Source organism: Cygnus olor, chromosome 1 (assembly GCF_009769625.2).
Source record: "Cygnus olor isolate bCygOlo1 chromosome 1, bCygOlo1.pri.v2, whole genome shotgun sequence".
Lineage (NCBI taxonomy): Eukaryota > Metazoa > Chordata > Aves > Anseriformes > Anatidae > Cygnus > Cygnus olor.
This window is the reverse complement of record NC_049169.1, coordinates 12,048,125-12,075,586: the sequence shown is the minus strand read 5'-3', so window position 1 is coordinate 12,075,586 and position 27,462 is coordinate 12,048,125. Positions and strand designations below refer to the sequence as shown.

At 40.9% G+C, this 27,462-nt stretch overlaps 1 protein-coding gene and 1 long non-coding RNA gene across 10 annotated transcripts in view; one reads left to right on the top strand and one right to left on the bottom strand.

Moving 5' to 3' along the window:
• Positions 1 to 23,291, bottom strand: part of MAGI2 (membrane associated guanylate kinase, WW and PDZ domain containing 2) — a 774,790-nt gene extending 751,499 nt beyond the window's left edge. For 4 of the 9 annotated variants that reach the window (XM_040548750.1, XM_040548740.1, XM_040548758.1 and 1 more), the window contains exon 1: positions 22,564 to 23,289. In XM_040548750.1, coding sequence (XP_040404684.1) covers positions 22,564 to 22,864 — 301 coding nt within the window. In that variant the 5' untranslated portion in view covers positions 22,865 to 23,289. Of the gene's footprint in view, positions 1 to 22,563 lie in introns of all 9 variants that reach the window. The other 5 variants (XM_040548725.1, XM_040548731.1, XR_005817298.1 and 2 more) reach the window with 4 other exon arrangements.
• Positions 23,292 to 23,438: 147 nt separating this feature from the next.
• On the top strand, positions 23,439 to 27,148 carry LOC121065719. Its single transcript, XR_005817278.1, has 3 exons — positions 23,439 to 24,035; positions 24,636 to 25,414; positions 26,315 to 27,148. It is a non-coding gene; the product is annotated as an uncharacterized LOC121065719 (long non-coding RNA).
• The last annotated feature ends 314 nt before the right edge of the window (positions 27,149 to 27,462 follow it).

The window sequence follows — 27,462 nt, the reverse complement described above, 5'->3', positions numbered from 1 at the left end:
CAATATGTATTTTAGCATGTGAACTACTGCACAGTGGCTGCACATGCTCCTCCTATGGGGAAGAGGGCACAGATGCTTTGATTTTCTCGGGCTGATGCTATTCACTGAAAACCAGTGAAAGCATTATTCTTCAGTCTGAACTGATTATTAATATTCCATTCTAGCCCTGAGATGCTGAAATCATTCCTCAAATATAAGCTGTTAAGTAGTCTAAGACAAGAAAAATTCTGTATAGCTTGCTTTACTTGCGTTCAGATACTTGGATTTCTGCAATAATTAGATTAGGAAGAATCTCCAAACAGTTCTGAATACTGCTACCACAAAAGATAAGAAAACAAACAAGATTAAAATGTAGTTTACCTGCAGCTGCCAGAAAAGGAAAAAAAAAAAAAAAAAAAGGCAAGAAAGCAAGAAAGAAAAAAAAACCACTATCTGTCTGCCACCATAAATGTCACTTCCTCATAGAGGCTCAACATCCATGAAACTCCACTTGCCAGTAGCCTATGTTTCAGTCTCAGCTGAAGTCCTAGTAAGAACTCTTTTCTATAACCTGTCCCAGAGCTTCAGAATGCTCTTCCACCAATTTCCCCATTTCTGCAAATGTAAGAGAATATCTACAACATAAATATAGGTCTCAAAAACAGCACAAAATATACGTTCCTTCCTAAGGTGGTGGGACACAGCACTGGGAAGAACAGGACAGAAAAACATGTAGGTAGCCAAAGAACTGAGAGGAACTGGTAGTCAGACCAACGTGTGTGCAGGCAGAGAAACCAGCTAGTCCATCCCTGTCCCCCTTCCTGCTGTTCATAGGATTTTGGAAGGAGGAATTGTGGAGGGCTGCCAGATTTCTGGGGTTGGTGAACCCCCGAACAGCACAGCTATTACAATCTATGCTATAACTTTGCAAAATAGAAAATAGGCATCGTCCTTTAGTAAGGGATTCTCAGATAGGGAAAAAACAAACAAACAAACAAAAAAAAAAAACACCACATTTCAATCATCATTAGGGGCTAGTGCTGTTCCAACCCACTCGCCAAACTGCTGGAAGCCAGCAGGTTAACAGTTTTTCCTCTTTCCTGAATCCATACCTCCTCAGCAAACAAGCTGAAAAAAGCAGAGGACATTCACTCAAACCACTGAAGAAGACACCTCGTCTGCTTTTAAAGGAGGAGCTGCACTCCACTTTTCTTTAAGCCATTTAGGAAATAAAACCAGTTGATCCACACTCTTACATTTAATCACAAACATATTTAGGTTAGAATAAAATAAAGCCTTTGCATTCATAATCCCATATTAAAATACACATTCCGGGCAATATCCAGCAAAGTCTGTGAGTGCATGAAGATGAAGTTGCCAAGTAAAGTTTTCCTAAGTGTCCACCTGAAAATCTCATTAGCTGTCTTTATACCTTTCAGCACCAATCATTAAAAGTAGAGCTCATGGTCCTCAGTCAAGTAATCAAGGATTGCAAGATCATACCCTGATTTTGTAGCACTTCCTTAAGCTCCACAAGGATTATCTGTTCCAGTGACTACCCAAAGTGATTAAGTCACATGTACATCACAAATAAGAGATCAAATCTGCTGTCCGTCTGTACAGAACATCTTCACAACATGCAAATCACTAAACCATGTAAGTGATGTAAGTTTTATCCTCAGTGGTCAGATAGGAGTATAGAGGAAGGGAGATTAATTTATTCTTTTACCATCCAGTGGAAAAAAATATCAAAACCAAGACATAAAACATCAAAACAAAGTCTTTGGTTTTGTTTTCTCATCCTTAAAAGTCATTTGAAATGTAATCTCTAGAAAGTATCCTTCAAAACTGATTTGGATTTATTTTTAACTTTTTTTTTTTTGCCTTAAGAATGTAAAAGTTAATGAAAATTCTTCTGGGCAACAGTTCTGCAGATGAAACTTGAATTTCGTGCAGAATTCCACCCTGGATTTCTGAATGGAAATAATAAATTACACTCTGACAGGCCTTTGGCAGTATTTCCCTATTTTACTCTTATGCATTAAAATCTTACCATTTATTTATTGCAGTTAACAGGGTAATTTTACTTCTCTTCTCCATTGCTTTTACATTGTTCAAGTGAATACTAATGCAAATAGAGCTTATAAGGTGTCATCTATGGCTAAACAAAAGAAAGACTATTACCGACTGGATCAGAGCAGTAAAATAAAATAACATTATATAGCATAACATATAGAGAGCACTGCACGTCTCTCACATCTGATGTATCTACCGCTATGCAGCAACCACCATGACCAATATTTTCCTATTTCATTCCAAATACACACCAGAAAAGCCACCAGGTGACCTTTCTGGCCAGAGCTGAGCTGCTCTGTGCTATGAAGAAGTTCACCCTGGTGCTCTGGGAATGGAGGATTACAGGTACCCACCAGCCCAGCACTACTCAGGAGTATTAACCCTGCGATAATCAACTTGTTTAGAAAAAGTAAAAAGACCTGAATACACTCAATTATTTATGAGGGATGTATGGTGCTCCTACTAGAGAGAGAAAAAAATATATATAAAGATAAGGCCCTCACTTCCTATCCACATCATCCTTGTTATTTGTTTCTTCCGCAAAGATTAGAAATGACCCTTTAGCATCTCTGAGATATACAGCCACCTCCTTTTCCCCTTATGTAAATACTGTTATTTTACAAGCGTATACAGCAAAGAAATAATATGCAATGTTTCCTCCCCCTTGAAGGTACATGTATAACTGCGTGGAACTAGGCAGTACCGAATGCAACGAACCGGTCAGAAAGTCAAATGGCTCTTTTAAGTGAACTAAACCAGGCATCACAGGACAGCAGAAAACAGAATCACTAATCATCCCACCAGATTCAGTGCACACACTGGAACCCTAGAGAACAAAAGACAGTTGTGATGATGACCGAGGTCAGGTTGCATTTATTGTCAATACATTACAAGCTTTGGCCTCAATCCCTACTGATCAACAATGCCCAGCAGTCCCACAGCTCTCTCCGGGATCCCCCAGATTGTAAAATCAGTTGAGGAAACTAACACTGTGCTAACCAGGTATTGAAACCTTATTTTCCACATAGCTTCTGAGAGATAAATAAACAAAAATACAATTTTAGAAAAAAAGCTATCTTTGGTAAATTCAGATGTTACCTTTGCAAATGGAGTAACAAGATGCTCTAGTACCTTAAAATACAAAAAGAAACAAACAACAGAAAAAAAGAAAAAAAAAAGTGAGGTGTGTTATGTTTTCAATTTTGTCCATGAATGCAGAGCAATCCACAACAGATTCAGTCAGAGTTTACACTATCTTAACTGACAGCAGATTTTGTCCCCAAACTGTATACAGAAATCTCCAACATAAACAATCTATTTCAGCCTGTTTAGGTCTTATATTTGTTCAGACAGGTGATCTTTTCTATTGCTAGATGTAAAATACAGATCAAGGCCTTCTAAATATTTTTTTCAAGACTATCCACTATAATGAAGAAAGCATATCCCTTCTAAAGAAATAAAATAGAAAAAAATCACGGAATGGGAGACGTAGAAGAATAATAATGAAGTAACACAGAAGTGTATTTTTGGCCAGATATCTTCCAAAATGTTCACATACCCTCAGGAGAAAAATCTAGTGCAAAGATGATAATCACAAACAACATTAACTACTACAACTACAGTTCTCTTGGAAAGTAAGGAATTAAATTGTCTGGAACTGCCCCGGAGTCCAAACATTTGACCATAGGCATTAAATAAATGCTTAAATAAAACCTTCAGCAAACACTCTACTGAAAGGACCAGGATGATGCATTCTGTGAGAACCTTCCTTACCTCTCATAAACAGCAAAAAAAACTACCCCTCTGGAAAGCTAACAATGGCAGAGAAGACACTTTTCAACAAACTGCACCACTCAGCTGGGTGTCATCTGCAAACTTGCTGAGGGTGCACTCGATCCCACTGTCTATGTCATTGATAAAGATATTAAACAGCACCGGTCCCAAGACAGACCCCTGAGGGACACCACTCATCACCAGCCTCCACCTGGACATGGAGCCATTGACTGCAATTGTCTGGCTCAGCCCATCCAGCTAGCTCCTTATCCACTGAATAGCCCACCTTTCAAATCATCTCTCCAATTTAGAGACAAGAATATTGTGTGGGACTGTGTCAAAGACCTTACAGATGTCCAGGTAGATGACATCAGTCAGTCTTCCCTTGACAACGGACACAGTCACTCTAGCACAGAAGGCCACCAGATTGGTCAGGCACAGTTTGCCCTTGGTGAAGCCATGTTGGCTACCTCAGATCACCTCCTTGTCCTGCATGTGCCTTGACATTGCTTCCAGGAGATCTGTTCCATGATCTTCCCAGGCACAGAGGTGAGGCTCACCAGTCTGTAGTTCCCCAGGTCCTCCTTTCTACACTTTTTCCCTTTGTCCAGTCAGTTATATAGAGAGAAAATGAACAAGACAAATACACTATTCAAGTCAAAAAAAAAATAAATTTCTTTTATTTATACAGGATCTGATCCAGCTGTCAGAGTTCAGCTTTCAAGGATCAGGCCAATATTGAATAATTAGCAATTATATGTCTCTAAGTCATATTAGTATATGACCCTTATCACTACTGAAGACAAATGCACCACTATTATTAATGGAGTTACCCACAGATCATGTTTCTGAGGAACAGGCATGTTATTAGTTTAATACTCTGTATGATTTTATTATCATTGGGAATTTTATTATCAGTGGGGAACTACAGAAGAAGGACTGAGATTTATTTAAGGTTTCTAGAGAACCAGATAGGCCCCAGATCTCCTGAATACTTGCCCATTGCTTTATCTAGTCAAATATCTTAAAATCTACATCACTGCACATTTCAAACACCTAACTGAAAATACTGAAACTACCCGTAGGCTTTTCTGTTAAAAACAGGTGACAACTAAAGACATTGACATCACCATTGGCATATCTCAGTATTGTATCAAACAAGACATATCATGAACCTGTGTTCTATTGTCATGACTAAAATACAGACCCCTTTATATGTACAACTGCATATAAATAACTGTACAAATGAGCTTTCAAAAAACAATGTACTTGTCCGTCTTAATAGGGTAAGGAGTGCTTATGCAGCATACTTCCAACCCTTTCTCCCTTTGCATTGCAGCACTAAACCCACCACAAGACTGCATCTTTATCAATATTGGGCTCCTCAGAACTGGAAGGGTTTTTTTTTCTTTCTATGTCCATTAAGTGTCAGGTACAGGAACAACATAATATTTGATATATTCGGTGTTCTGGTATTTGAGCTATAGAACAAAACAGATATTTAAAATACAGGGTAGAAGCTTGAAAGCAGCTAAGTGCAGTGAAATGTCTTTGAAATGCAGTGAAATTATGCATGTAAATTCTTTCAAATCACAAGATTGAATGCTGTGATACAGGAGAGTTTTCCTGATTGATGGTGATTGTATTGCAATATAGAATCACAGAATCATTCAGGTTGGAAAAGACCTCTAAGATCATCTAATTCAACTTTTAACCTACTACTGCCAGGACTACCACTGAACCATGACCCTCAGCACCACATCTACACATCTTTTGAAGACCTCCAGGGAAAGTGATGCAACCACTTCCTTGGGCAGCCCATTCCAATGGTTTGCAAACATTTCAGTGAAGAAATTTTTCCTACTATACAAACTAATCCTCCCCTGGTGCAACTTGAGGCCATTTCCTCTTGTTTTATCACTTGGTGCTTGGGAGAAGAGACTGACCCCCACCTCATTACAGCCTCCTTTGAGGTAGTTGTAGAGTGTGATGAGGGCTCCCCCCAGGACTCCTTTTCTCCAGGTTAAACAACCCCAGCTCCCTCAGCCGCTCCTCAAAGACTTGTTCTCTAGATTCATTACCCTGCTTTGTTGCCCTTCTCTGGACACGCTCCAGCACCTCGATGTCCTTCTGGTAGTGAGGGGCCCAAAACTGAACACAGTACTTGAGGTGCGGCCTCACCAGAGCTGAGTACAGGGTGACAATCACCGCCCTGGTCCTGCTGGCTGCACTATTCCTGATACAAGCCAGGATGCTGTTGGCCTTCTTGGCCACCTGAGCACACTGCTGGCTCATATGCAGCCAGCTATTGACCAATACCCCCAGATCCCTTTCCTCCGGGCAGCTTCCCAGCCACTCTTCCCCCAGCCTGTAGCACTGCTTGGGGTTGTTGTGCCCCAAGTGCAGGACCCAGCCCTTGGCCTTGTTGAACTTCATACAGTTGGCCTCAGCCTATTGGTGCAGCCTACCCAGATCCTCCTGCAGAGCCCTCCTACCCTCGAGCAGATCAACACTCCTGCCCAACTTGGTGTCATCTGCAAACTTACTGAGGGTGCACTTGATCCCCTTGTCCAGATCACTAACCAAGATATTCAAGAGATCTGGAGATAAAGATATTCAAGGGAACTGGGAAGATATTAAAGAGAACATACCAGTAAGGACCCAACCCATGGAAATGGGGAGTTGCTTTGAGTCTGTTTTGACATAGCACAGAAAAAATTATCTGTCTATACTAATATAAGAAAGAAAGCATGCCCTAAATCAGAAAATAACCATGAAAAGATGATATTTTATATCCATAACATGCTTAATAAAATTTAATAAAAAGAGAGATTTTCTTTTTTATTTAGAAATTCTTAATGTTACTTTAAGGTAACATTATGTATCAAGCACAGTTTCTCCAAAGTTTTTTGTTATACAGATTCACAAAAAATTGGGAGGTACATAAAATTTTATTAGGCCAAGTACATTTATTTTCTTTGCTGAGCTGAACTGTATTACATGAGGAAAGATAACAAACAGCTTTAACAAGCTGTTAAGATGAGACTTTTCAACCAATATCTTCATGTCATTTGTGGCTTGCAAGGCACCACTGAGGAGCTTGCCAAGAGCACTGGCCTCTGCCCCACATGCAATGCCTGAGGGACATGCAGCCTTGCAGGGGAAGGAAGAGGCACAGCAAAGAACTAATTAGCGCATAAGCCCTTTGGATCAGCAAGCCTGCTGACTAAATGCTAAGTCACAGACAGCACTGGGCTCCAGCAGCAGGAGGTATGTGTGACAGAGCCAGCTCAGGGAAGCACTTCTTTGCAATACTCTGTGTGAAGCCCCTGGCAGAGTCTCCCTCTTTAGGTGCCAATCCGACTGGAAGGGATGTCAGTGGAAAGAAGAGATGTGAGGAAAGTAAAGTTCCTCTCTGGAGGCCGTGCAGCAAGAGCGGAGGCAGCTGTCCCAGGACTAAGAGCATAACTCCCCTCCTTCTCCCCCAGTTTCCACAGGCACAAGAGGCTGGAATCGTCTCCGTGGGGAGAGCAATGTCCCTTCTTTCTCCCGCAAGATGAAAGGAACATGCCTTCCCCTCCTGTAGTCAGGGCAAGGGACCAGCTCCAGTCCACTTCCATTTCCTAGGCTGGAGCTGGGGCCAGTAACAGCTCTCCCCATGTATCCATCAGGGCCCCCAAGGCAGGACATCTCCAGCTCTCAGTGAAACTTCCCACCTCCCCCATTGTAGGCTACACATCTTTTTTGAAAACAACCGAAGAGTCCTATACTAGGGTATGTAATCTCAAAAGCTGTAACAGTAGCTGAAATTGTCATGCAGTAGCACCAGTACTACAGGCTAACAAAGCTTTGTAGCCTGTTAGGCAACTGGATGGAAATACACAGCATTGCCTTCTATTCCTAGCTCCTTTTGCCTCTTTCCTCACATTCCTTCGCTAGACAGCTTTTTCTTTATAATTATAATAATCAATTACAAAAAAAAAAAAAAAAAAAAAAAAAACACTTCACAACCTTTCTGAAAAACAAGACAATCTTAAATTCCCTTGTTTCTTAAACAGTTCTAAGACAGACACAAATCACAGGCAGTGCACGTGTACAGTAGTCCAAACCCCACGGTAAACATTTAGAACACAGCTCTAACACTTGGAAATGTAAGATCTACGGTCATTGGCAATTCTCCTACAAAGGAAACACAAAATATTCAGCACTATATTGTGAACTTGATAATGCTAATATAAAATTGTCCCGAGTAGTTGATATTGGCACAAGAAAATAAAGCAAACTTCAGCAGAACACATGAAATTAATGCACTTCCAATGTAATTCCAACCAGAATAGCATAAATCAGCATGGGCGTGAAATTCTTGGCTGTCTTGTTTGACATAAGCAAAGCAGAAATTATGTGTTGTTGCAGGTGCTTTGCAAGCAAACATGACACCTAGCTGATTGTTAACAGACGAACTTTTTTTCAAAGGCAAATGAGTGAAAGGAAGATCTTCAAGCTGACTAACAAAAAACCCAGGTGGAAGTAGTTATGACCGTCCCTGGGATGGAGCAGTCAGAAGCTATTGCATTATGTTCGGATGGCACTGGAAACAGGCTGCTCTTACTGGGGCTAGGAGCAGCCTCCAGCAGGAGTGTGAAGCATTTCTGATGCTGACAGCCACTTCCAGCTGGGCCAGGCACTGTGCAGCTCAGCATGGGCAGCTCCATTTGGCTCATACGTTTTAAGGAATTACTTCATGTGCATCTCATCCTGAAAGCCACAGAACACCTGCAATTTATACTCCGGGAAAGCTGCAGAGTTCCTTGCCCCTTAAAGCCAAATTCTGAAATTATATGATCTATAGTATTGTTAAGCAAATTGACTATTTAATTTTCCAAATGTAGGGGTAAAAGTCTCTATATGATTTATACAAAGTCCCAAATGTGTAAAATACCTTACTGAAATTAAAGATGGAGCCCCCCTGCTGCAGGTCCCTTTTACTTTTGAAGATATATTTCACATAAAATGCAAAGCATTCAGGGCAGTCAAACAGCCTTTGCAGGTTAGAGCAGCAGAGGAAAAGAAGGGGTCAGAAGAAAATATGATAATTGTAAAGGCATCTATACCTTATAATAAAATTTACCAACTTGATTTAGAAACTAATTACTGCAGATTTCAGATATGCTCTTCATAACAGATAAATATAAAAATAACAGTCTAAAATATAAAAAAGGATCCTTGACTTGGGTGAAACATCTTGTAGTTTGTTTGTTTTCTACTGTTTTTGGTGTGTGTGTGTGTGTGTTTTTCCCCTTCTCTATCCAGTTGCCATTCTGAAAAACTTTTGTATAAATCATTCCTTGCAAGTCCACCCTCCTTAACTGCAGGCTGTTTTCAGGAGACAGCAGTATCTGTAGCTGCCAGACTAGGGAAAAAAAAAAAAAAAAAAGAAAGAAAGAAAAAGGCTATAGAGAAACAGCCTAGGCTGTTCCTGGATTTGATCAGAAATTGCCTCTCAGCATTGACACACAACACTGTTCTCAAGCAAAACATGAATAAACTTGTGCATAAACTTTTGACTCAGAGCAATGCCACACTAGTTCTGTGATCCATCAGATCTTAGAAGATAAACATGATGAGATGTGGTCAGTTCTTGCTGGGAAGGCTTCCAAACAGGAACTTCAAAGCTGCCACTAGTTGGTGATTGAGTAGATAGCACTCTTCCCTCTGTGTATTTGCTCCCCATGGCCAGCAATGTGGCAGAGAGCACTTGCTCTCAAGTTAGACAGATGTAACTAGACTAAGAAAGACTGGTCAGAAAATAAGAGCTCTGAAGTTTTGTTCTTCCATTTTGTGTTAGGGAAAAAAGAAAAAAAAAAAAAAAGAGGAGAAAGGGAAATTTTTCAAATATTTGTTGAGGAACTCCTGCCCAGGTGTAGTCCTGCACCAAAGGTCACTGGAAATTACTACACAGACTTGTTCCACACGATGGTCTCCAAACCAGATTAAGAGCATTCCCATTTGTCTGTCCTGTCCTTCTGATGGCATGTGGACAGACACACACATACACACGCACAAGAAAAGCACAGGGCAGGATGACCCCAGCTCCCTTCAAACACAGGTATTGTCACCTGCTGTCACAAGGACACTTGGATTGCATGCACAGCCCAAGTGCTGGGTGAGTTAAGGACAGTGAACAGCTGATGATGGTCTTTGGAGAAGAAGGATCTCAGTGCTATTCTTTCAAGTACAGTTTGGACCTGAGATAATGCCATGCTTTTTTTCTTTGTAGGAATATGAATTATTAACTTTGGTACCTGGGCCAGAGTCCATCTCATCTCACCTATTCCCTAGTGATATGGACTGCACAGAACATTAAATATCTTCAGTACCAAATTGCTGTGTATTATTGCCATGCACTGCAAAGCAGCTGCCATTTTTCAGGCCAGAGACATCAGCTTCTCAAGGTTTCCTTTGTTACTTAGTCCTACAAATGACTGCACCTGTAAAGAGGCTCAATGAATTAATAATACAAATGCAGGGCAATAGCGTGCTTATGACCAACTCCACGATCAAAGTCTTTATAGACTGGCTACATAATGTATTCCCCACTGAAGGGTGCTGTACAATGAGCAGTACTATGTGGTTGCCAAAAGGAGCCTGTTCATCAGTTCAGGTGTCCATAATATGCTGCACTGGATTGTGCCACTTTTGTTTCAAGGACTTAGAAGTACTGTGGTGCATAAAAGGGAAATAAAGATTGCAGAACCTCAGCTGATGCAATTGTTAATGCTATGCAACTCCTTTCTCCTGAAAAGGTAAGGTGGATTCAGCAAGACCTGTCTAGTTTCTTGTACAAGGTAAAATCCTTTTCAGACCTCTCCCTGATCATCTCTTTAACTCTGCACAGGCCCCTACCACCGAAAGAGGAGGATATGGAGATCTTCTAGAGGTTCCTCATACTTGGGAAGACTTAACAGTGAAAAGCACTCCACCAGCGCATACCAGAGAAGTGTTGGGGAGTCCCTCCACCCTTTGCTTCACTCCATTCTCTCCCCAAATAGCAGGAGGAACAAATGTTTCCTGTGAGAAAGGAGAAACCGATGCCAAAGCGAAGGGGGTGAAAGCACGACGAGGGACCGGAAGCTCTCCACAGAGGGACAGAAGAACAGAGCCACAAAGGTACAACCTTTGGTGTAACCGCAACTGGGATTGCCTTAATGGAGCCCTGCCTAGGACTAGATGTCCTCATAAAATCAAGACAGTCTCACTTCTCAGCAGTTCTTCAGTAATTGGCAGGGATGTCACCTGACATCTCTAAACCCTAACCCTAATTTTCTGCAGGCTGGGCTAAACTGGGGATTCTATCAATTATCCCATACAATTTGGGTTAAAAGATGGCAACATTGGAGCATTTAAAGAAGCCACTATCCATCTAGGGTTATCTGATGTTTCCCAGCATTGTTAAAAATGAGAGGTATTCACTGGATTTTTTATGACTATTTTGTTCATGTCAATTGGCAAACCAAACTTTGCCTGCGGTAACAATTTTTAAGACTCCTCATATTTCCAAAACAAATTAGGAGGTTTTAAAAATAAAATAAAATAAAAACCAGCCACAAATCTATTTTTAATTTGTCCCTCATCAGGTAGTGGCTTTAACAGGCCAGAAGAATTTGAATGAATGTATTTGTACGTACCTGTGTGTCTCACCAACAATGCAAACATAAATATCTCATTAAAATACATAAATTTATATTATTTTCGTCTCCTAAACTTCAACACTTCCAATATATTTCTGAACTGCACTTTATGTTAGGAGACAACATTCCTGCCCTAGTGTACAAACCTTTGCATGGTTGTGCTTCTTTGCTGTTGACAAAGCTTCTGGTTTACAGAGGATTTGTCATGGAATTTAAAATAAAGACCTACAATATTTTTTACTCAAGCAATCAGTAGAAATCCTCAGTGAATACGAGGGGTTTTTTTTGCAGTTCTATGCCTTACACAAAGTTTGGACTTGCGTGCCCTTACCTGGATGCAGCACTGCTTGCACAGATTTTTTACTTACATTGCAGGGCTCTCCATTCTGTTCTTGATTGATCTGAGATTTTTGGCAAGTCATTTCACCACTGTATGGTTCTGTCTCTTCCTACCTGCCTGCTGTGTCCAATCAGCTTCTATAAACTCATAGGGGCAGTGACTGTTTCACATTCCCAACTTGCAGTACCTGTCTCCGTGAGATCTGATTTATTTTCTCTTGATAAACTAATAATAACATTAATGTTCTGAGTGATTAGTTTTGTTTTGTTGTGTTTTGTTTAAGGATAAATTCCTTAAATTTCCAACTGCACTGGAAAAATAGTGACAATTCTACTGGTAAACTACACATATTCAGATAGATCCTTTCTTTCTGAAAAGCTAGACAGACTTTAAATAAGGTAAAACCCATGAAAATGTAGCACACATGATGAAAATATAGTCACTACTATTGTGAAAATCATCAATTTCCTGTTATCCAGCATAAAGTGTTATGCACTTTTTTCCCTACACTGAAATTCACTGAGGTGGCTGGGACAAGGTGGCTAACTCCCTGTTGCGGACATGTGAATAAGCTCTTTTTGCAAAAGAGTTTTAGAATCTGGAAGCTATTCATATAGTTTAATAACAAGGATAATATTAGTGTCTAGAGAGATATATGTGAAGACTTCTGTTTTAATGTCTCAGCTGCAAATCACTTTCCCAGTAGCACTCTCCTCAATACCTGGCTCACAACATGCAGACACAAAGGGAGGAATTCTGCCGTTCACTGAAACCAGGTCCTACAGCAACTGGTGAGGAAGTTGCTTACTGCTTAGTAGAAATATACTTAATATTAACCCAGCAGAACCCTACTGGACCCAATTGGCTCTGCTACATGTCCCATGAGAAAAATAAATAAATAAATAAAAATGAAATTCTCCAACTTTTATATTCAGAAACATTAATTTTATTACCCTTCAAACACACACACAAACATCAATCCCTATCAAGGCAAAGCAGCTGTTACACTTCTGCAAGTCAGATTAACTGTACACAAAACTCTACAATATTTCACACATATTTAAAGGAGACATTCTTAAATTTTATGGGTTCATCTGTTCTGAAGAGTACTTCAGTACATACGTACCCCAGGCACAACATAAAAACTCAGTATAAATACAAATCCAGAAGACCTTTTAATTGGTATTTTAATTACTGACTTTTAATTTTAATTAAGAAAACCCAGTATCTTGATTTTACTCTATTTTTCCCAACAAAACCTCCAATGCTCTACTGCATGCTTTTCCTGAAGTCTTTTATGGTATTTTCACTGGAAAATGACCAAATAGAATGAGTGTTGAAAAGGCGCTTTTTACTGGCTTATCAGAAATTCCAGTAATTCTTCTAGAAGTTTATGGGGAGGGAAATGTTCTTGCACAAGTAAACGGAGCAGATAAAAAGAACAACTAAATTGTTCAGGAAATATATTCTCTGCATATAGCACAGCTAAGGGTTTTTGAACAGCCTTCACTACCAATGGCTGTAGCAGAAAGACTAGGAGACAACAGACCAGTGCTGCCAGTAGCAGAAGCTCCATGTTAGTTATAACTGGGTGTTTTCTCTTAATCCTATTGCTTGACTTCTATCTGCTTCACAGCTTATATCACTAAGACCAAAATATCGTCAATTAGAGGTACAGATCCTATGTTATAATGATACAGAATATGTCCAACAACTATTGCTAAGAAAGTCATTATGGCCAACTCTGAATTTAACGTGAATACTTACTTACATTGCCATAGAAACTAGAGACTCCCAATGTGAAATTGTCATGCTAGTTGCTATAACAAAAAGGAAGTTCCACTCACGAAAAGGTTTCAGACTTTACACAAGAGACAACAGTCAGATATAACAAACCCACACTGAAAGAGAAATCAGAAATACCAGTAAAACACACATTGTCAACATAACGAACAGCAGTCACAGCACACCACCTAATACTGTCAAGTAGCATGGTTGGCATCCTAGCGCAACTGAGTTTTAAGGTGAGTTTTTGCAGAAAAATAGTGTAGCGGCTCTGCAAGTAATTACACTTTACCTAACCAAAGCCCGCGGCGGTTTAAATTGTAAAGGTGTTCACCTCCTGCCCCAAGCTGCTACAAGGGTTAAACAGCTGCTGCCTTTACCACTCCACGAGGACTGCACTCAAAGGATGGGAGCGTACAGGTGCTCTAGGAGGTGAAGTTTACAACAGGCCTCTGCAGTACTTTGAAACAATAAAAGCTGTTCTTAGAAAAATAGAAGAACGGAGAATTAAAATCTATCAGGTCTAATCCTCGTTTATACTAATGTAGCATTTCGGAAGCATGAGAGGCTTACATGGCATTTATTAATGCTGATTTAGTACAAAGAAGGACTTAGTAAGAAAACATTAGAAACTAATACTGCCATTTCATTTAGTACTACTTAAAGAACTATCCACATGAATGTAACAAATTAGAAAATACTTGATGTAACTCATATAGGATAGGAATAGGTCCTTTCCTTAGTTTTCAATCTGAATTTAAAATCAAGAAAACAATAACAACAACAAAAAATGTGTTTGCTGTAAGAGCTTACAAGTGAAAATCATGTCCTGAAATGGAACTGATGCCCTAATTTTGTTCCCTTTCAACATCTTAGCACATGTTAGGTATGGCTTTATAAAAAGTATATATTTTATCAGTTGCAAGGAAATATGTAGATTAACTCATGATTGACATGAACAAAACAAAGCTGGAAGGTTGTTGTTTTTTAGCGAAAACATAAAATATGAGATAGAACAAATGATAGCCTGCATTTTATTTTGACAAACACTAGGAAAATGTGATATACGAAGATGTGAAGATTAAATAGGTGAGTAATAAAAGATGACTTGTGTCTGTTTCCAGGAAGGATTTCCACTCTGAAACACCCATGTTACATTAATACAACTACAGAATTTACTTGCTAGTATTCAGTGTCAAAATTTTTGCTCATCACTTTCCTACCGTTATTTTCCAGTTGTTTGCTTGCTTCCCTAGGTCAGAGGTCTCAAAAGGAAGGCACGGAAGTAACTTAGTGCTGGTGGCATGCACTACTTCTGAAGGCCAATGGCATCATGAGCTTGCTGGTATCAAAGTGGGGATGCAGAAGGTGAGCCAGAGAGGACAAGGTGCTGCCTCAGCAGCAAGGAGCCCAGCATGCAGCTCTGCCATAATGGGCACTAAACACTACTTGGTATACCTCCATTTTGTAGATCTGTTTTCAAGATGCAATTGGACCGGATGCTAGATAATCTCATCTAGACTCCTTTTTCCCATGAAAGGCTGGATCTGATGATTTTTTGAGGTCCCTTCCTACCTGGACTGTTCTGTGATTCTGACTGACACACACATATGAAAGTCATCTTGGGTATTCCTTTCAGCTATGGGTTTCTCTTTCCCATTTCTCAGGGTGCACCATTGTTTCACCCTACTTTGGTGAAAACTTCAGACAGGAACATAGATGGATTAAGAACAACTCGTGATTTCAGCTAAAGAAGAAGGGACAGTAATTATTCATTGGAATGAGTCAATTGTAGGGATCTTAGAGGGCTAGCTTTAGCCTAGCTTCAGATTTCAATGTATTTTGAGGCACTAAGGCAGCTCTAGGAAATGCACATACCCTGTGCTCACTTCTTAGTGCTGGAATCTCCCCAGGGCTGTATAGTCTCAAATATGACAAAAGCAGTAATATTTTAGTTTAATAACCTCTTTGAATTATTTTTTTTCCTGGGATTTTCTCTCCCACCTTTTACATTCTCCATTTTGTACCTTGTTTTATTTCCCTTCTTCCTGAGTTCACATATTGTGGAACTAACCAAATATCTCCAGGAGAAACATCTAAGTTGATAAGCAGAATGAAATGGCACTACTCATATATTAATAATCATAAAATATATATGAAAGAGAAGACACCTGGCAGAGCCATGTTGAGCACAACATACTTTTGATGAAGCTGTCTGGATCCAAGCAATCTGAATGTACTGATGGAAAGTTCAGAAATAATGCATTTGTGATTCATTTACATGTTGTAAAAAGGTTAAATACATGGCAGATATATACAAACTACAGCCTTCTGTCAACTAAACTTCTAGTAAAGAGTCCAAATTGTGGATAGGATGTGTGAATAAATAAGACTTCAGGCTAACATTACAAGCACATTAAAACGATAAGAAAAATCTGTTTTAGAGATTATCAGTTACTAATTAGATTTTTTTCTCCAGTTTAGGAAGTATAGATCAAGTTCTTTTTTGTTAAAAACCCTTCACTGTCTTCCTTTATTTTGCTTCTCTGCCATTTCACTTTCCAATGTGGTAGCTTCAGCTTAGACTGAGAAAGCAACGCAAATGGCCTGCAAGAAAGACTTGCATCTTCTTACTGGGTAGATTTCCATGAGGCTGAAAGAATGCTGATTTGAAACAAATTAGGTGTGTTGAAGAGATCCTGTAACAACAGAGCCATTTTGTGCATTCCAGAAATGGGAAGATGACTTGGGCTCACAGCCCTTGTAATTTCAGAAAATTCAGTTAAGGACAGCATTGCAATGACATTCAGCAATGAAAACTGGAGATAGCCACGTTGCTACTAAAATCAATACCTTCAAATTCCACACAATAGACTGCACCTGCTTAGGTAGGCAGCTATCTATTCAACCACATTTCAAAGTTTATGATGATTTTATTTACTATTGCAGAACATTGTATCATACTGTACACCAGAGTGAGTGGGTTCACTGTATTTACACAGATGCATCAAAACATGTATGAAGGATACTCTACGTTAGTACTGAAGCCCATAATAATCATTAGAAAATTACTTCCTAAAAGTAATACTGCACAAAGCCTCATACATTTTCAAGCTACTGATACAAAGTCCTACCTACAGCTCCCAAAAAATATAGAGGTGTATATGAATACTTATATATTTATAAAAATGTATTATATATATGGAAGAAAAAAGCTTCTTTCCACAATGTTAGCAGTTAAGGAATAGCACTCTGTCCTCAGACCCTTGCCTTTGCACTCTCCAGAAAAAAAATACAAATACAAATAAATAATAATCCCTTTTATTTGTTTATACCACTATGAGGAAGAGAAGAACAAGAAACATCTGCTTCCAGAAGCACTATCATTTCCATCACCCCTTCTAAATCAGTTATGACCACCTCCTCATATAAATCCCTTCTGAAGGAGCACTTTTTCCATGTATACACTTCTTTTATACAAAAAATGTAGTTGAATAATTAATCAACTCTTGTCATGAAAGGAGCTCCTCATCTGTTAGAAACAAGGAGAAAATCATAAGCTCTGAAAGCACAAGCTCAGAGTCTGTGCCTTTCTTGAAATGCTGAATTAACGCAGGTGGGGTTACAGCATGCAGTCAGACGCAGTTCTACCCACTCATACCAGTATGTTTGTTTGATGTCAACAGTATCAGCAGATGGACAGGTGTGAGTATGAGATGAACTTAAGTATATGTGACTCAACAAAACTAAGCAGAGTACTCTAATTATTTCATTTCTTCAAGGAAATGATGCACTAATAAAGTCATGGCCCCATCCTTTAATGGCACAGTTGCAATTCTTAAAGAAGGAAAAAGACTGATGAATGTAATTCTATTGCCAGTGTACACACAGAGTTCCTGACATGAAACATCACCATCTCTCTGGAGGAGCTGAAGAATAAATCACTAGCTACATGAGTCAGAAGTCACTTTGAATGGTCTTTAAATTAAGATGGACAAGCATAAGAATGACATAAAGTAATGGTAAAAAGAGAACTCTGAATTTAGTTTCTAGAGCTAGTTAAATCTTAAGGATCACAAGTTAGGAAAAGAAGAATAGGTCTGAAGTAGGTCCATTTTCTTTTTCTTTTTTTTTTTTTTCAAAGAATATCTTCACATTTTGTACCAGCAATGCAACCATGCAGTTTTTCATAGTTCTTTAGGTTTGTTCTCTCTGCAAGACACTTACGAATTCTTTTTGTTCAGGAAAATCATGCAGCTCACTATTGTAAAATATTATTTATATTAGGGAGGAAAATTTTATACAACATTCACATCTTAGAAGATGGTATATATTGATACCCAGGGAGAGAAAACACACAAAAAGACAATCTGTATGCACAGAGTATTCTAATAAATGTAGGAGAAAATTATTGGTGAACTTAAATAAACAAGTTTCTTAAAAATATAACTATACATATGAAAATATGTATGAAAAGGTCTGTAGGAACTTACTAACGTTTTAACTAGCTGACATGCTATTTACACATGCAGAACAAAACTTTGTAACAGCAAAATATTACTGTACTTCTCTGTTGTAAAGCATGTCAGGGACTTATAAAGAAAATGAAAGCTAACTGTAAGCTAGGTTTTAATTGTGAAATTCATGGATGAACTAATTAAATATAAATATATATTTTTTTAAAGAATACAAGGCCTTTTTCACTAATCACTAAATCCCTTAGCCATAAACCACTGGGTGCTGGGACGCTCTTCCCTGGAAACCAATGCCACCACTACCAGAAATAGGCTGTGGGGGAAAGTGGACCTGTGGTCCGCCTAAGCACAGCCATTCTAACCCTAACGAGGGTCCAAATCTTCTCCTGACTGGGAAAGCACTTGCAAATATGCCTAAGTCCATTTACAGTTGGCAAAACACTTTAGCATATGCTTACCGTTAAGTAAATGATTAGACTGAGAAAATAAAACTGGTTTTAATTCCCTGTATTATGTGCACTAAATCATTTTTTTGCATAAGAAGCTAAAGTATTGTGGGTTGATGCTTGAAGTTTGGAGATTTAGAATCAAATCAGAGACAGTAGAGAGTGTCAACATAAAGTGTAAGCGCTACTGAATTCAACATGTAGCTCCATATGGTTATACAACTAGTTAGCTACTTCAAAAAGTAAATTAAACTCTACAGTTAGTCAGAACACCTGGCTATTCAGTATGTCCAAACTGTTCGCCTTCAGGAAGAGGTGCGTCAGGCAACAGCTACAGGACAAAATCTGAGCTCTGAAATCCATGTTTCCAGACCATTCGTTGGGATTCTGCTGAGCAATTTATAATTCTACGCAAAGAACAATGAACCTGGTTTATGCAAGCTGTACTGGAGTCTGTGCACATCATAGACCCGTGCTGCCTACTGATGGGAATTCCAGGAGAAAGATACTGTGGATCTGAGACAGCAGTGATGAACAGGGAGTGGAACTGGAGACAACATTGCTCCTCACATGACACTTAGTGTGATTACTTATCCAAATTAGGATGTCTTTCCTTAACACATTACTAGTTTTACAACTAAGCATCTGTGCATCTGTGGGAAGATAGTACTTAATCTAAAATGTTCCACATATACAAACAACCACATTTGAAATGAAGAAGTATTTTTTCCAGAAACTGTAAGGATCTGTTCTTCACCAGAGTTAGTAGAAGTTCATTATACATAGCTCTTGCAAATATACCTGACCAATCAACTGCAGTACAAAATTCTGTCCCTGGAATATTAAAAAAAAAAAAAAAAAAAAAAAAAAAAAAAAAAAAAAAAAAAAAAAAGGACTTTACGGAGAAAATCCTGTCTCCTTTATTTGCCACTGACTTCAGCTAAGCCAAGATTTCCCCCAATATGTTTTAAGAGAATCTCTGTGATTCTGCCAACAGTAGAACAATCAGTAGCTCGCAACAAATAAATAAATTAATAAACAAACAAACAGAGAATAGTCGCCAAAGAAAGCTTCTCTATGAACTCTTGCAACTAGGCTTAAATGATAATAATAATAATAATAATGGTTTCTACAAAGTTTTCTCCCCGCACAAAGCCGGGCAATGATTTCCTGAATTAAATCCTTATTTACTGGGTATCATACTTACAGGAGTCCTATGTAAGATCATATTGTGGAACTGCTAATTAGTTTTTCAAGATGCTTACTCGTCCTGACGATACAGAGCAACTCTTACTTTATAAGATTGTTTTTTCTAAGCTAACAATTTTAGTTCAAGACGTTCAGCTCACATAGAACAGCAACATCTTACTGAACTTGTTTTAAAAGTATTTCACCTCATAATTCAATAAGACAAAGTATTTCATTATTTCAAAAATGGTGGTGTTTAATCAAACACAAAACAATGAAAAATCAAGAAAGTACCTTTCTTTTATGTAATTCCAAACAGCTAACCTAATACCTGTATATTGATTTAGCCAGTTCCTGATTTCATCTACACATGAAATTTCACTGCTGAATTATCAAAACTTTTAAACAAGAGACACACTCATAGTCTCTTAAGCATCCCAGTATAAATAGTAGTGCTCTACCTCCACATTTCAATCTGTGACTTCATTCCTAGGCAGCCCTGAAGAAGCATCTACAGTCACATGGTGCATTCAAGGTCATACTATTTTAATTTACAGAGATATCATTGATAAATTATGTGGAAACAACGATAATGGAGTCATTAACCTTGTTCTGGCACACTAAAGGTGTTTTATAATTAAAAGCAGAACAACGCTACAAAAACATATAATGATTTTACTGCCCAGCTTTTTCTCTCCAACACACTGCTGCAAAGTACTGTTGGGGAATTTATTACAGTGAGTAACGTGGATGTCTGCTGTCTGTGTTTTTTAACAAAGAGGTACAGAGATTCGACTGAATTATACTGAAGGAGGAGTAAGGTGATAAAATGCACAAAACATTGACTTTTTTTTTTAAACATAGGAAGTTGGATCCAGAAGGCCTCTCCCTTTGGCAAAGTAAAGGATGCTGGAGCACAAGAAAGATCATTCAAACCAGGAAGTCTCTCTCACTCCAAGAATCTATGCAGAATTGTCATTTCCAAACACGCTGTCATCTGGCCTGTGCTTTGAGGACTCACATCAAAAGTGCAGTATGGTAACATACTGAAGTGAAACTCCTAATATATATAACCTAGGTGGAATTTAGAATTCATCCTCCACATCTCATTCAAGAAAACCGCAGTAATCCACAGACTAAAAGCCTAATGTCCCTAATTCATGTATGACAGATATCTGTAGTAAGGATACACATATTAATGAATCACTGCTGATTGCTTTCACTTGAAATGAAATACTTGAAAAATACTGAAGAGGTAGGACAGAGGCTGTCTGATTATTATATGAAGGTTACCTGAAATTGGCATTAGTATAGAGAAGTATCTATAGCATTTCTACAGAGCAAAAAGTAGGAACTTGAATAACTTGGCAGACAATGTACTGTTGTCTTGACACTTTCAGTGCTGCCGCCTTTTAATCCAGTCAAAGTAAGACCACTCACGCTCAAATTGATACAGGGAGGCAACTACAGATAAGGTTTCCTGGAGTTTGAGTGCCCAAAGATGACACTGTACTGCAAGGCAGAATTCATTATACTCCTCTCTAATCTCCACTTATCACATGAACTACTATGTCTCCTTGCATCTTCTGACTATCATGATTATGATCTACAACATATTGCACTGCTTACCTAAAAGGACAGATAGAAAAATCATAGATCATATCTTTAGAGATTTGACCTTATGCAGATAATTGAATATATCACAAAGTACATTCTGAAGGCCTGAAAGTCAAAGACTTCTATCAATTCTGCCTTCTTTGGATAAACTAATAATTGGCATATTTTTCAAGCATTCAGAAATACCACAAATGTCACTTTAAACAACATACTGTCAATTAAAGCGAGGAAGCTAAGTTACAAAATTATGCCACGGTAACACTCCTGCATGTCCTCTAAGCAAGGACTGCTAGCTATCGCTGTGGAGCACGCACGCCTCTGATGAATGGCATCAAAAACCTTCCCACTACAGAAATCCCCAAGTTTTGGAAGGCTGAGCTCAGCGAAGGGCTGAAAGGCGTACTCGCAGCCGCTGCACCATCCCTGCCTGAGGGGCACCTACATAGAGCCTCGGATCCCAGCGGAGCTCAGGGATGCTGCTGTGGCAGCAGAAGGCTGACTCGGAGCACTGGCTTGCAGTTACCCCAACTCGGCTTAGTTTGAAGAGGCAAGAAACAAACACTTAAACAGCATCGGCGGCGTCTCTTCCCCGTGGACTTTCCTGGAAACGGACGGATCTATCCAAGCACTTCGGAAATAAATAACAGAAAATCGGAGAGGCGGGAGAGCTCTCTCTCCCCGAAAGTTTCCTCCTGCCTCTCCCCCCCACTTTCCCCCAGCTCCCCGCTCCCCAGGACCGCTTCCATCGCGGCTGGGCCACCGACAGGCGGTCATTTCCACCGGGGACGGGACGCACGGTGCCATAACCCCCCCTTGAAGCCCCCCGGGACCCCCACCGCTCCGCAGCCAGCCCCTGCCCCCTGTGTGGGGGACAAAACCCGGCTCGGGAGCCGTGCCCTCGGCCCCTGGCAGCTGCAGGAGCCGCCGGAGGAGCGGCCACCCCCGGCCCCTGGGCGGCATGGCGAAGCGCTGTCACTGACGCACATTTAATTCGCCCGGCTGCGGGCACGGCGGAGCGCCACTCGCACCCCCTCCGTCTCCCCCTCCCGGCGGTGGGGAAGGGGAAAGTCAAACTGCAGCAGCAACAAAGTTGCTCCCCTCTCCCAAAGCTCCCCTCCCGCAAAAAAGCTCCCCCCCAGACCCCCCCCCCCCCCCCCCCCCCCCCCCAGGGGGGGCTGGGGGAGCCGCTGCTTTACCTTGCTTGACGCACTTGAGCCGGATGGGGTCCTTGCAGTGCTTGATCACGGCCAGCACATCCCTGATGGTGAGCCCGGCCACGGGGGTCTCGTTCACCTCCAGCAGCAGCTCCTCCGGCACTAACTTGCTGCCGCCCTCATAGGCCACCTTGCCGGGCTTCACCTCCCCCAGGTACGGGAACTGCCCGTTCTCGGCGCCCCCTTTCAGCTCGAAGCCCAGCTGCCCCTCCGGGTTCCTCACGATCACGATCTCGTGGACTCGGCTCGTCCAGTGGCTTTTCTTCTTCAAGCCCTTGGACATTGCCGTGGGGATGCTCTGCCCGACTCCCTCTCCGCTTGCTCTTTCTCTCTTCCCTCCCTCCCCCGTGGGCGCCAGGCTCCTGTGGGGCAGGCTCGGGGCGGCAGGGAAGGAAGGGCAGGAGGGCGGCAGGGAGGGCGCCGCGGCCCCGGGGGGCGACGGAGCGGGGATGGGGAGCGCCTCTCTGCCCTGTCCGTCCCGCTGCCGGCGCTTTAGCTGATATCCATGGCAGCCGCGGCGGCCGGGACCCTGCGTGTGGATGTACTAGTTGTAGAGAAACTGGCAGCGGGGAGGGAGGGAGGGAAGGAGGGGACGGCCGCGGGGAGGAGGAGGAGGAGGAGGAGGAGCAGGGGTGTCGGTGCCGGAGTGAGGCGGGCGCTGCCTCAGCGCTCCCTCCTCGCCTGACCCGGTAGTGAAGGCCGAGAGAGAGGCTGCCTGGCACGGCCGGCAGAAGGCGGAGAGCGGCCGGGGCCGAGGGGCGGGCGGGCAGCCGACAGGCAGCCCGCAGAGCCCCGCAGCCGCCCCGCTCCCCCGCCGCCCGGCCCCGGCCGAGAGGGGGCGCCCGGGGACAAAATGGCGGGGGCTGCGATGAGGGGGCCGCGCCCGGCAGTAGCTGCGCCGCACCCCTCAGCCGGGCTCGGGTCTCCTGTTGCCCCCTCACCGCCTCCCTCCAGCCCTCAAACACGGTCCCATCCCGGCTTGGCTTAAACCGCAGGGCCCCGGCCTGCGAGGGGCCGTGAGGGGCAGCACGGCGGTGGAGAGATGCCCACCCCTTAAGGTTCCCCCATTCCTCTCAGCAGTGCCCGAGTTCAAGGATATCGGAGCCCTGCCTGCCTGGGCACCGTGAAGTTGCCATGGGCCGGTGGGGTTTGTGAAATGGGGTAATATCTGCCCGGGATCCTGAGGAAGAAGGATGGCGTGTAACGGGTGGATGGGTCAGAAGCTTGGCTTGTGACAAGGAAGGATCCAGTAACAGGCTTCAAGTAGTGGAGAGAAAAACAACAGACAGCCGTTTACTTCCAAGATCTCAATGGTAGGAATGTACACAGAGCGCTCAGTGGTTTCCAGTTCTGAGGTCTCGCACTTCAGATTATTGAGTAGTATTGTACATGGGCATGTTTTTTAATGCAGGTTACTGTGGTCACAAGAGACGGGAGCTAGTATCACAGCTGAGGTGAGCAATGAATACTGAAGAGGATGTAATGAAGAGAGGGGTGGCGGTGGTGTGTTTTCTATAAAATCTACTTATTGTCACCTGACAGATTCTGGTCACCTTCATTCAGGGTGCCATCTGCTTGGCCTTAAACCCTAAATAACCTGTGCTGCCAAAGTGATATTTCCAATCCCAAGTGCTTCGCTCTGCCTAAGCACTCAGAGACAGGTGATACTGTAACCCGCTGCTCCTGTGCGCTCTCTGTTTAATTTGTTCTGTCATATGCCTAACACGTGTGCAAGCAGTGGAGTGTAGCAGTTGGCATGTATTACTGAGAAGTTTGCACTGCCGAAAAAAAATAATTTCCATCTGAAGGGAAGATTGACAAAATACAGGCTGAGCAACCTCCTGACTTTGAGAAGTGTAGTTTGTGCTTCTGCAGGATATAGGAGTGATGAACGTATGAAAGCAAGGGTCTGCAGACTGGGTACAGAATGGGGGAAGGTAGGAGAAATGTCATGTGTTGCAGCATGTGATTTAAAGCTGATCAGATATTTTTAAAATTTCAATTAAAGTGACTGCAATGAAATTTTTCACAAATTGTGTCTGTTTTCACTCTAGGTTCCTATGGAAACAGTCCTTTATGTGATCACGCTTGGCTGTGTCTCCTTTACTTCTCCAATAACTTTTGAAACTGTTGGGTAGTTTCCACCAAATCTATCTCGAATATAATTAAGTTATTTCATGAAAATAGTCAGCTGGGTAGAGCTGAGAGATCCTGTAAATGTCCCAAAGGCTGCAACACAAACTTACCTTTTATTAAACAGTGATTCACATGGATGAGAGACTGTATAAATGTCTCAGTAATGACAAAAGTTTCAATTACAGCTCATTATCGATCTCAGTATAAGTCTGTGGGAAACCAGAATTCTTGGGTTCATGTTCTCCCAGAATTACTTGTTTAATGTCCTCCAGTCAGAGGTAGGTGCAAGTGGAAGGGGTACATGAAGAGGGAGAGAGATAAATGAGAAATTACAAACGTCTGTACCCTGCAAGTCATTTCATCTGCTTTGTTGTGTGGGCCTGGCCATAAAGCTCGATATGACAGGGGCTTCACAAAACTGAGATTAAAGGGAAAAAAAAAAAGAAGTGGAGAACATACACATAGAAATATAAGATCCATTAGGACAGACAGCTGAAGATGAGAAGGAAACTGAAGGCACTTGGAATGGGAAGGTACTGAGAGGTTTTCACAGTGGGAAAGAGATTATGGCAATGGTATCCTCTTCTGAATTCTTCTCTGAAGAGAGCCCTGCTGCTGCTAGGAGCAGGCTGTCTGGTTTTACAAAAGTCAAAAGAGATGGGACTGAGACTAAGGTACTTGGAAAGAAAGCAAGAGAGTAAGTAGACTTGTTTCTTTCTGTAGGCCTACCTTTGCATTTTGTCTTGCTATTTAGTTCAAAAGTGGGGAAGAAAGCAAATGGATAAAAATAGGAATAACAAGACATAACATCTTATCTTTCAGTTTCCTAAATGTTTCCCTAGTCTCTTCTTTGCCGAGTCCTCTGACCTAATAAAGCCTACTCTACTAAAGAGGTCACCAATTCATAACTTAGAGTTTCTAGCCATTATGTTAGCATAGTATTGCACTTGTCGGCTTCTGATCATTAAAATTAAATTTCTAAGAAACTTCATGCTTATCACAATATATGTACAACACTAGGACATCTGCCAAAAATACAGCTTTTAAAAAATATGTCAGGAAGTGTGTCATTGATAGATGCAGTATTTCTGAGAGGTGGGGGAAGGGGATCCTGTGGGGGTTTATTTTCCTATTTCTTAGGGGTCTCCAATAATTAATTGGTAAGAATTTTTTAAGTGCTCATTACCAGTACAAGTCAAATGACATTAACAGTAGGTATTAGGTAGATGCCGTGCTAAATAACTGGTTGGCACAAAATTCTGTTTTAAAGGACCTACAAGTCAGAGCATCTCCTTAAAATATGTTGTAGACAAATCAAGCTGCATGAACTCTGTTTGGGACTACTAAGATACTTGTAATAGCTGTATGCTTTTTTTTTTTTCTTTTTTTTTTTTACTGGTAAAACCATATTATATACGGATAAAGTGTTGCCATCATATCTTCACTGGTTCATGTTCTCAGGGCTTAGGGTAGTAAAGACACTAATGGAAATGCATGGTTTGTTTTCGTCTTGATTTTAAAATATATTGTGATGAAATTAAAACTCATATGGTTCTTTTGTAGCAGATACACTCAATAACTTTGTTTTGTCTTACAGTGATAGACCAGTAGCTGCACTGTCAGAGCAAGTGTCCCAGCGAATGGCTGAGTGGGCAAGTTGTCAGATTTTCTTGTTGGCCCCTGAGGAGCCTGAAAATAGCTGTGTGACTCTCCAAGATCTTTTTGTTAGTCCTTTCCATTGGGTTTCAACCCAGAAGGGCATGAGCCAGTCCCAGGTGTGAATGTAATAGTGTCAAATACAAGGGATTTCCTATGGGTAATAGTAACAATGGCATATAATGAAACACATTCACCAAATACAACACAAATGCCTTTTATTATTCTTTTAAATCTGAGCCTGTAAACACAGTAGCCTGTAAGTTACTATACTTCTGGGAGTAAAGTTGAACCCATAAGTAAGATGAAGTGTGGGACTTTGGTAAATACATGTATATCATACCTGGAAAGCAATCTTTCTTACAGTAACACTAGGGTGTCAGTAAAAAAAGTAACTGAATTCTACCTGTGTTTTCAGTACGCCCCGTTTTCAGATAAGTGAATTTCTTCAGGTGAAAAATGATTTATTACATGTGCCAAAGGGAAATATATATATATATATATATCCGTTACCTATGATTATGCAGCAGTGGAGTTCTCTTATCTTGTAATTGTGTTTATAGTGTTGGACTTGAACTCAGAATATATAAAATTTAATTCTTTGGCACATACTTCTTGTGTGACTGGATGCTAACATCTCTTATTTTTTCAATTTTAAAATAAGGATAATACCTCTTTCCTTTCAGTGTTTTCTGTTTAGTATGTCAACTGCCCAACGGCCTTATTCTTACATGAGGCTTCTAGACACTAAAAGTAAGCTTCACCACAGGACATACGTTAATCTAGGTCCTGGGTAGAATTCAGAAATTTAAGTCCAAATTCAAAGGAAAAAAAAAAAGCCTATTCCCTTAGTTGCCTAAAAAAGTTGCAATAGCTAATGTTGCCATTGTTAGAGCTCCAGCTGCTTTAGCTGCTTTTTTCCAGTTTTTTAGCTGCTTTAACTACCTTTTTCTGGGAGTTTTAAATGTTCTTCGTAGGATCCCAGTCCTTTCTTTCTTTGGATAAAAAAAATGAAAATTCCTAACCTTTGTAGTTGCAAATTTCAACAAAAAGTCACAAAAAGTTTGTTATGATATTAACTACTGCCAC